The sequence below is a fragment of the Mercenaria mercenaria genome, chromosome 12, assembly GCF_021730395.1.
Source record: "Mercenaria mercenaria strain notata chromosome 12, MADL_Memer_1, whole genome shotgun sequence".
Classification (NCBI taxonomy): domain Eukaryota; kingdom Metazoa; phylum Mollusca; class Bivalvia; order Venerida; family Veneridae; genus Mercenaria; species Mercenaria mercenaria.
Window position 1 is genome coordinate 22,734,062 of NC_069372.1, and position 11,786 is coordinate 22,745,847.

The following is an 11,786-nucleotide window of genomic DNA, read 5'->3' on the forward strand; positions in this document are numbered from 1 at the left end:
GTATAAAAAATGAATTAATAAATCAAACTGTCTTACCCTACCTATAAAATTCCTGCATTTCTAAATATGGAAATCCCTCCATTGACAAGCAGTGCTCAAAATCTATGGGTCGGATAATATTTCACGAACGACTATGACCCAAAATTGTCACTTTCTATCAGCCATTTGGTAAACAGCCATTTGTTCATTAAAGTATAAATGTTCGTTAACAGACAATGAAAATTAATTAAAGCTATCCTCCGCTGACAGTATAAGAAGTGTGTTTGACGTTTTAATTGCGACAAGTGACATAATTTTATCAATTAAGTGAATGTGGCAATTTAACGACTTTAAACATTTGGTGGTATGTTTTAATTTTGTAACTCACGTCTGCATATGCAATGAAGATGTACTGTTTCTTAAGTCAGACAGGCAAAAACCCGCACGGCTATAAAAATCACAACGTCTTTTTTTTGTAAATGGAAAATAGAATGCATATGCCAGGACGGTATCAGAATTTGTTAATTGTTTGTTTTGACAAATAGAAGACATGGTCTGGGTGGTGAACACATGCAATTTTAAGAAAAGAGCACACAGTGTATTTTTACGATTTCTATTTCAGATACTCCACAGCACAGTTTTCTGGGTCTAACAAACCCTTACAGATCAAATTCTGATGCAGTAAACAAAACAAACATGTTGTAAAGGTCACTGCATAAACGTGAAAGAAATATTGTGAATTTTATGGGCTTTTTCTTGGTCAAAACTGCAAAGTTCCAATAACATAACAATGATTTCCAAAGTGCATTCTATGATATTACCCTATGTAACCTCAATAACTCAAAACAACAATGCCTTAATAATGCTCCACACATAAAGATAAAACAGGCGATACAAAACAAAACAGTCCTTCCTTTTTTGTAATTAGAAAAGTTTTTTCATTTGCCATACCAGACTTTGTAAAGAAACTCAGATGCTTCTTTTACTGTGTCATTTGTTACACCAGACCTTGTGTTGAGACACAGATGGTTCATTCACTGTGTCATTTGCCATACCAGACTTTGTAAAGAAACTCAGATGCTTCCTTCACTGTGTCATTTGTCACACCAGACTTTGTTTATAGACTCAGATGTTTCCTTCACTGTGTCATTTGTCACTTCAGACTTTGTATTTAGACTCAGATGCTTCCTTCACTGTGTCATTTGTCACACTAGGCTTTGTATATAGACTCAGGTGCTTCCTTCACTGTGTCATTTGTCACACCAGACTTTGTATATAGACTCAGGTGCTTCTTTTACTGTGTCATTTGTCACACCAGACTTTGTATACAGACTCAGATGCTTCTTTTACTGTGTCATTTGTCACACCAGACTTTGTTTATAGACTCAGATGTTTCCTTCACTGTGTCATTTGTCACACCAGACTTTGTATATAGACTCAGATGCTTCCTTCACTGTGTCATTTGTCACACCAGACTTTGTATATAGACTCAGATGCTTCCTTCACTGTGTCATTTGTCACACCAGACTTTGTTCATAGACTCAGATGCTGCCTTCACTGTGTCATTTGTCACTTCAGACTTTGTATATAGACTCTGTGTCATTTGTCACACCAGACTTTGTATACAGACTCAGATGCTTCCTTCACTGTGTCATTTGTCACACCAGAATTTGTACGTAGACATGGATGCTTCCTTCACCGTGTCATTTGTCACACCAGACTTTGTAAAGAAACTCAGATGCTTCCTTCACTGTGTCATTTGTCATACCAGACTTTGTATACAGACTCAGATGCTTCCTTTACTGTGTCATTTGTCACACCAGACTTTGTATATAGACTCAGTTGCTTCCTTCACTGTGTCATTTGTCACACCAGACTTTGTATATAGACTCAGATGCTTCTTTTACCATTTCATTTGTTATACCAAACTTTGTACGTAGACATGGATGCTTCCTTCACTGAGTAATTTGTCACACTAGACTTTCTACAGAGACCTAGATGATTCCTTCATTAAGACACTGCATGTACAGTGACACAGATGAACTGTTCATTGTGCCATTTGTCACACAAGGCTCTGTACATGGACTCACGACAGATGCTTCTTTTACAGTGCCATTTTTTATACCAAACTTTGTACATAGACACAGATGCTTCCTTCACTGAAGAATTTGTCACAGGTCAGAGACCACTAATTCCAAAAAGTACAGGGAACTTACTGGGAATAAGGTAAGTGTATACCTGGGAATAAGGTAAAGTCTGTGCGTTCTGATTGGTCAGTCATGTAAACAAACCCAGGAAGTGATTATTTTTTCAAAATTGATATTTTTTCACTGCATTTACAGTATTTTATTATACATTTTGACAAAATTTGCTACTTTTTATGTGTATTGAAAAAAAGTTTTATCAAACGAATTTCTCCCGCCATGTCAATGATGTAAACAGGGGGTCATCTCATTCACACGAAAATTACTTAAATAAAGTATCACTATTCATATGTTTTTCGTCCGATATTTTGGTAGAACTAAGATAGTTCTTGAAAAACTTGTAATTAGATATACATGTTTCGATGTATGGAAGGCCGTACACGCCATAATGTTACAATGTAAGTCTATGGGAAAACAATTGGTGGTCTCTGACCTATAATGGAGCTAAAACATGACTTTCGTCGGAAGTCATCACAGGTAATGTAAATGGCCACAAATCTGTTGTAAATGATGTAGAAAGACATTTTCGTGCAAATATAAGCGTGAAATTTGATTTTTTTTTTTTTTTAAATGGCCTCATTTTTTAACAGGTGTGCCCATTTTTATCTGGGCTTTTTGGCCAAAAAGGGTCATTTTTATCTCTGTAATGTTAGAGAATGATCAAAATTATTAGACCTTATTTCTATTTTTTACGGAATGAATCGTATTTCAGCTTCCAAGTCAAATCAAAAGCCGACAACTGAAATTTTCACGAAAAATTGCAATCTCACGACGACAGGGACCGAGTCTGGGCATATAAATCGACAGGGGGTGACCTCAGTAAACTGTCCATATCTTTCTTAAAACTGTTCATTTCTTGATGAAACTTTGTAAGACATTTGGTATTGGATCATGTTTCACAATATCACTGTAAAATTGGAAAATGTGATACGAAACATTCATCTATAGGTCAGAGACCACCAATTCCAAAAAGTACAGGGAACTTACTGGGAATAAGGTAAGTGTATACCTGGGAATAAGGTAACGTCTGTGCGTTCTGATTGGTCAGTCATGTAAACAAACCCAGGAAGTGATCATTTTTTCAAAATTGATATTTTTTCACTGCATTTACAGTATTTTATTATACATTTTGACAAAATTTGCTACATTTTATGTGTATTGAAAAAAAGTTTTATCAAACGAATTTCTCCCGCCATGTTAATGATGTAAACAGGGGGTCATCTCATTCACACGAAAATTACTTAAATAAAGTATCACTATTCATATGTTTTTCGTCCGATATTTTGGTAGAACTAAGATAGTTCTTGAAAAACTTGTAATTAGATATACATGTTTCGATGTATGGAAGGCCGTACACGCCATAATGTTACAATGTAAGTCTATGGGAAAACAATTGGTGGTCTCTGACCCACACCAGACTTTCTAGTAACAGACACCTAAATGCTTCCTTCACTGAGACTCTGTACTGTGACACAGATGAAATGTTCATTGTGTCATTTGTCTCACCAGCCCAGGAACTTGAATGCTTCCTCTAGTGTGTCACTAATGTCACACCACACTATATACACAATCTGTATTCATACACCTTACCTGAGAGCCAGATATTTCTATCTGAACCTTCAACTAGTGATAGGTTCTTCTTCTTGCATGCCGTACTCTTTTATTTAATAGAAGAAATGAAGTAAAACAAAATGCTTTTCTTTTGAGCACTATTTTATCATAGTAGCGTATGAATTTACACATTCATTCATAAATTTCCGCATGTGAGAAATCTTACCCCAGGGTGTAAGACGAGTTTTTCTAGCACCATCAAAAGCACAGGAAAATCCTGTCTGGCATGCAAGAAATTTAGCTGCCTCCTTTACTCCTTTATCTCCCACACATAGACATCTGACTTTGTTCTAGATGCAACTTGAATTGCTGGACATTACTGTGAAATCATTAATATTTGTGGGGGACTAATTTTCGTGGATTTCATGGTTGAGTCAATCCACGAAATTTAACCCCAACGAACAAGTAAAATTCCCATTCATTTTATGTTCAAAAGTTGAAATCACAAATTCATATCCCCACAAAATTGCCGTTTTGACCAAAACCACGAAATTTCATGCCCATGAAATTAAATGATCTTACAGTATGTGGCAATTTCATTTTCACAGTGAATCACATTCATCAGATTTCAGTTGAATGGAGAGGTTATACAATGAGCATTGAAAAGGCTTAATATAGCGAATATCTTGGCTGTCTCTTTTTGACGAAATTTCATTTGTTACAAGCATTTAACAAATTGTTAAGTTTTTTAAGTTATTCTGTACAGCTCATAAATTATTTTGTGTATTTAACATATTGTTATTTGTATTCTGTAAGTTCTTACAATTATATGCATTTCATAAGTTTTTCTGTGCATTTCTTAAAGACACATCTGACAGTTTCTTATATGTATACAGGCAAAAATTTTCCTACGGACAGAATTTCTTTAAACTTTGTGTACTGACTGAGAATCAAGTTTAAAACGGAAATATGTATAAAAATCAGGTACCGGTGCTTGATCTTGAATTATCTGCCCTTGAAAATCAGAAAATACTAAAAAATCCAATTTTCAAGGGCAGATAATTCAAGATTAAGGCAAGAAAACTGTGCATATTAATTTATCAAGACAGTATATCAGGGAACAGTGAGACCCCATTTAGAGTATAGCTCAACTGCCTGGTCCACTACTGCCAAAACTAACCAACAGGCTTTAGACAAGGTCCAGAACCAAGCATTGCAGATCATGACAGGTGCTACAAAGTCTACACCAATCTCCTTCATGGAGAAGCTAACAGGCACACAGCCGTTACAAGACAGAAGACATGCAAAGGTTCTGCTTCAAGCAGAGAAGTTCAGGTCTTTTTTTAAGACCATCCCATGAAAGCCAAGCTAGATGGCTACACAAAGAATCGGCTCAAACGTAGCAGCTTCGTACATGAGGCAAAGAAACTCAACCGAGCGTTCAAAACTGAGCTGAGCATACCAACGACTCCCCTAGGTAGTGAAGACATTATAAACCCACTAGCGAATGATCTGTCCTCAGTGACTGTGAGACTTGCTGTTCCTTGTCTTGACTGCGGGAAGCAAGAGGATGAAGGCATTTGGAAGAGCCTCACACTTGCTATGATCAATGAAGACTATCCTGCGGAATCATGGACTCATGTCTATACAGACGGATCAGCCACATGCACCGTCAAATGGAGGAGCAGGAGTTTTCATTCAATACCCATCTGTCAAGAGATAAACACTACATGCAGCCACAGGAAAACACTGCAGCAATTACAAGGCAGAGACTGAAGCACTCATGTAGGCCGTCTCTATTGTTGAAGACTCGGCAGAAGAAAGCTCCTCAGTCGTCTTTCTCACAGATGCACTGTCTGTCATGGAAGCTCTGATCAACAATAAAGCTCCACAGCTAGCCAGGAGAATGCACAGCCTGAGTATAACCTGCAAAGTAGCACTTCAGTGGATTCCATCCCATTGTGGACTTGCAGGCAATGAAGAGGCAGACAAACTGGCTAAGCTAGGAGCTCAGTCAGAACAACCAACAGAACCTGTGTGTTACAAGGAGAAAGTCACCATCATCAAGGCACCAACGAGACCAAGGATGGAGGAAGATGCTTTTCATCTCTTTGATCGGTCTGAACAAGTGATGATGGTCAGGCTCCGCTCAGGGCACAACAAGCTCAATGCTCACATGTACAAGAAATACAGACTGACATCATCGCCAACTTGTCCATGTAGTGAAGAAGATCAGACTGCGGAGCATATACTTCAGAGATGTAAAAGGCATGACCAGGAGCAAGCTGTGACTTGGCCGGTAGATACCTCAATCCACCAGAAATTGTATGGAGGCATTGAGGATCTGCGGCAAACCACAAGTTTCATTGAGGCTACTGGTCTGACAGTGTAGTCCCGAACGATAAGAAGAAGAAGAATTTATATTTCTATTTTAGTGATCATTTGCATTCAGTATACAATGTTTAAAGAAATTTGGTCCATGAGAAAGACCAGGACTTTGAGGTATCATTTTGTCATGTTCATAGTCACGGACAATTAATGCAACTGTGTCTATATTGACATGGGGCAAAATTTTTTTACGGGTAGAATTTCTTCTTTAAACTGTTTTTACTGACAGAGAATCAAATCAAAAACAGAAATATACAAGAGATCACAGAGTGATCTTGGCGCCCACCAATGTGCCATTTTTGAGTGTTCCAAATTTCAAGACTTATTGACTAGCTCAAGGTCAAATTTCATTTCAGTACACAACACTGTGCATGTGGTCCGAATTCGAAAGCTGTAGCTTGAGAAATGTGAAAGTAGGTCACTAGGTCAATGTAAAGGTCAAAGTTTGTTTCGGTACACAATCTTATGCATGAAGTCTAAATTTGAAGCCTGTAGCTACAGAAATGTGAAAGTAGGTCACTAGGTCAATGTTAAGGTCAAGTTCATTTCAGTACACAAAACTATGCAAGTGGTCCAAATTTGAAGGCTGTAGCTCGAGATATGTAAAAGTAGGTCACTAGGTCAAAATCAATGTCAAATTTTATTTCAGAATACAAAACTATGCATGTGGTCCAAATTTGAAGCCTGTACCTTCAAAAATGTGAAAGTAGGTCACTAGGTCAATGTTAAGGTCAAAGTTCATTTCGGTACACAAAACTATGCATGTGGTCCAAATCTGAAGGCTATAGCTTGAGAAATGTGAAAGTAGGTCACTAGGTCAAAATCAAGATCAAATTTTATTTCGGAATACAAAACTATGCATGTGGTCCAAATTTGAAGCCTGTACCTTAAAAATGTGAAAGTAGGTCACTAGGTCAATGTAAAGGTCAAAGTTCATTTCAGTACACAAAAATATGCAAGTGGTCCAAATTTGAAGGCTGTAGCTTGAGAAATGTAAAAGTAGGTCACTAGGTCAAAATCAAGGTCAAATTTTATTTCGGAATACAAAACTATGCATGTGGTCCAAATTTGAAGCCTGTATCTTCAAAAATGTGAAAGTAGGTCACTAGGTCAATGTAAAGGTCAAAGTTTTTTTTGGTACACAAAACTATACATGTGGTCCAAATTTGAAGGCTGTAGCTTGAGAAATGTGAAAGTAGGTCACTAGGTCAAAATCAATATCAAATTTCATTTTGAAACACGGAACTATGCATATGGTCCAAATCTGACGCCTGTACCTTCAAAAATGTGGAAGTAGGTCACTAGGTCAAAATCAAGGTCAAAGTTTTTTCCAGTTCACAAAACTATGCAGGTGGTCCAAATTTGAAGGCTGTAGCTACAGCAATGTGAAAGTAGGTCACTAGGTCAAAATCAAGGTCAACTCATGTCAAGGTTCATCTTGCCACTCAAAAATATACATGTGGTCCAAATTTGAAGGCTGTAGCTACAGAAATGTGAAAGTAGGTCACTAGGTCAAAATCGAGGTCAACTCATGTCAAGGTTCATCTTGCCACTCAAAAATACATATGTGGTCCAAATTTGAATGTTGTAGTTATTGACAAGAACATTTTAAAAGCTTTTCCCTATATAAGTCTATAATGAACTATGTGACCCCTGGGGCGGGGCCATTTTTGACCCTAGGGGGATAATTTGAACAAACTTGGTAGAGAACCACTAGATGATGCTACATTACCAGTATCAAAGCCTTAGGCTTTGTGGTTTGGACAAGAAGATTTTCAAAGTTTTTCCCTATATAAGTCTATGTAAACCATATGACCCCAGGGCGGGTCATATTTGACCCTAGGGGTATAATTTGAACAATCTTAGTTGAAGACCACTAGATGATGTCACATACAAAATATCAAAGCCCTAGGCCCTGTGGTTTTGGACAAGAGGTTATTCAAAGTTTTTCCCTATATAAGTCTATATAAACCATGTGACCCCCAGGGCGGGGCCATATTTGACCCCAGAGAAATAATTTGAATCATCTTGGTAGAGGACCACTAGATGATGCTTCAAACCAAATATCAAAGCCCTAGGCTCTGTGGTTTTGGACAAGAAGGTTTTCAAAGTTTTTCCCTATATAAATCTATGTAAAATATAGAAATAAACAAAGGGCCATAACTCACTCATAAATTGTTGAACCAGTCTGATTTTCAGGGGGACACAACTAGGGTACCAATACATCATTCTGACAAAGTTTGGTCAAAATCCCCCCAGTAGTTTCTGAGGAGATGCGATAACGAGAAATTGTTAACGGACGGACGGACGGACGGACGGACGGAATGACGGACGGACGGACCACGGACGCAGAGTGATTTTAATAGCCCACCATCTGATGATGGTGGGCTAAAAATAAAGCAAATCATAGGTACCCAGCTTTGGTCATGAATTGTTTGCCCTTGAAAGGCGGAAAATACTGAAAAATCCAATTTCAAGGGAGATAATTCAAGATCAAGCACCGGTACCTATGATTTTTAATAAATATATCTGTTTTAAACTTGATTCTCAGTCAGTACACAAAGTTTAAAGAAATTCTGTCAGTAGGAAAAGTTTTGGCTATACACATTATAGGAAACTGTCAGATGTGTCTTTAAGTTCATCTGTGCATTTTTCCAAGTTCATAGTTGTTCTGTATATTTGATAAATTATTCTGTACATTTATGTAAGTTGTTTTGCTCATTTTGTGAGCAGTAATGTACATTTCATAAATTGTTCTGCACATCTTGTAAGTTGTTCCTTGCATTTCATTTTGAAAAAAAAACAATTGCCAAGGTTCAGGCAAATCACTACCAAATCAAATGTAAGCATGTCCAGTCGCATTTAGTCCATTAATATAAATATTCCTACTCTTTCTTTCTTCCCTCAAGCTCTTTCTCAATAGCATCAAGATTTCTATAAATCCGTTGTGTTTCAGTATGCATTTGTAACAATCTGCATGCTATGCTATAAAAATGTTGGCATATGAATTTTATGCAAAAAAATTCAAAAAAGATATCAAAAGATTCAAAAACGGATAAAATTTTGATGGTTGTATTTAAGAGTGTAACTTGCTTCTATTATAAGCCAAAACCACATTTTCTTTTTGCTATGTAAGAATGTAGTTCTTTATGAGAATATATGTTTCTGAAAATCTGATCTTCTAGAAAATGTTGAAATATCATTACTAAATAAGCGGATTTTATATGAAGTAAAGAACAGACAGATTTAGTCGTGTTCAACCTTCAAAAAGAATCAACCTACAGCACAGACTTTCAAAACAAGCTCATCAAATACATAGCCAGGAGAGACCTTTGGACTTCTATCGGAGGGGTCCAGATATAAAAGTACTTGAATACAAGATGCAGGCTTGTTCAACGTTCATGATGGTTTTATCCTACTGTAACAGAGGCGGGCTTGTTGTGCATTATGGTTTATCTTACAGCGGGAAAGTTTTAAACCGAAATGAGACGTTTAAACCCGTACAAGATATGGTACAGCGAACTCGCAGCTTTTTGTAACTGAAATGCCGCTAGATGTCCAACCAAAACCAGACAACAATGATAAATCTTTGTAAAATCTTTCATTGTCATTTGAGTTCACTGATCTAACTTATATAAATTAGGCAAAACAGTTACAGCGGAAATAATGAAATAATAGCAGAATGGTACGATGCACTGATGAGGGGTTTCTAACACAAAACATAACCATTAGCATAAATAATTTTTTGTAAACGGTTGATAATCTGACATATATTCCTATCTTTTACTGTTTTCACCACAAATGTCACATGTTATATACCACCTTAAGATTAAAAAATCTCCTCGGGAAAAAAACACGTATTTGCGCATACTAATTGAATATTTTGAATGATATAAAGAGCATATGACATGGGGTAAATTTAATAGCTGACAATGAATAGGTGACAAAGTAATTGTATAAATTAGGTACAAAACAGAGGTATATTGTGCGTTATGATAACATTTTTGACAAATACAGCTGAAAAATTATTTAATAACTATGCATCTTGTGATATAGCTTGGCATCTGAAGCGTGCGTATCAGTCAATCTGACACGACACTTTCCGCTTTATTTTTACCAATATACAAAAAATCCCGAACACTTGTTTTATTTGACCGAATAGAAGAAAGGTAACGTGTGAATGTTAAATATATAGTGCCTCTATTAATACGAGATTTTATGAAAATAACTGAAATATTGAAAATCAACAATTTACGACTATACTTTTTTATTCTATTTTTTCCAGCATAGGAGGCAATAATATAGAGATAAAGACACAGATGAGGGTCAAGGGTTTAAATCCTCGAGTAGTCATGTGACTGTATCTACTGTATGAAATGCCAGAATATCTCCCCAGCTGAGGAATTTTCCATAAATAAACTTTCCTACAAACATTCAACCCATAAGTAGTAGAAATGTTTATTTCTAAATACGTTAGCATCTATAAATAACAGACTTATTATAAACATTCACTGTTGACCTTTGTAGTAAATTTGAAAACAACAACAGAAATATTAACAAAACAGTATCTGTTATTGTTTAATAATGCATCTTGCATAACAAAAACTGCATTCCTTACATTCCTGTTATTTTTGTATCTTGCATACCAATACCAGAATCTCATACTGACCTTTCATTTTTTTTGTATTTTGCATACCAATACAAATGTACCACTATCTCATACTGACATTTCATTTCTTTGTATTTTGCATATCAATACCATATACTGGCCTTTCATTTATTTGTATTTTGCATATCAATACTGGCATCTCATACTGACCTTTCATTTATTTGTATCTTGCATAACAATACCAGCACCTCATACTGACCTTTCATTTTTTGTATCTTGCATAACAATACCAGCATCTCATACTGACCTTTCATTTTTTGTATTTTGCATAACAATGCCAGCACCTCATACTGACCTTTCATTTTTTGTATTTTGCATACCAATAACAGCACCTCGTACGAATACCAGCATCTCATACTGACCTTTCATTTTTTGTATCTTGCATAACAATACCAGCATCTCATACTGACCTTTCATTTTTTTGTATCTTGCATAACAATACCAGCATCTCATACTGACCTTTCATTTATTTGTATCTTGCATAACAATACCAGCACCTCATACTGACCTTTCATTTTTTGTATCTTGCATAACAATACCAGCACCTCATACTGACCTTTCATTTTTTGTATCTTGCATAACAATACCAGCACCTCATACTGACCTTTCATTTTTTGTATCTTGCATAACAATACCAGCACCTCATACTGACCTTTCATTTTTTGTATCTTGCATACCAATAACAGCACCTCATACTGACCTTTCATTTTTTGTATCTTGCATACCAATACCAGCACCTCATACTGACCTTTCATTTTTTGTATCTTGCATACCAATACCAGCATCTCATACTGACCTTTCATTTTTTGTATCTTGCATACCAATACCAGCATCTCATGCTGACCTTTCATTTTTTGTATCTTGCATACCAATACCAGCATCTCATACTGACCTTTCATTTCTTGTATCTTGCATACCAATACCAGCATCTCATACTGACCTTTCATTTCTTCTATTTTACATACCAATACCAGCATCTCATACTGACCTTTCAT

At 36.3% G+C, this 11,786-nt stretch overlaps 1 protein-coding gene across 1 annotated transcript in view; it reads right to left on the bottom strand.

Annotated features, from left to right (window-relative positions):
• LOC128547513 (uncharacterized) overlaps positions 1-11,786 on the bottom strand; it is a 49,780-nt gene extending 37,994 nt beyond the window's left edge. The window contains exon 1 of the mRNA XM_053520477.1: positions 11,283-11,786. Within this exon, the coding sequence (XP_053376452.1) occupies positions 11,283-11,786 (504 nt within the window). The remainder of the gene's footprint in view (positions 1-11,282) is intronic.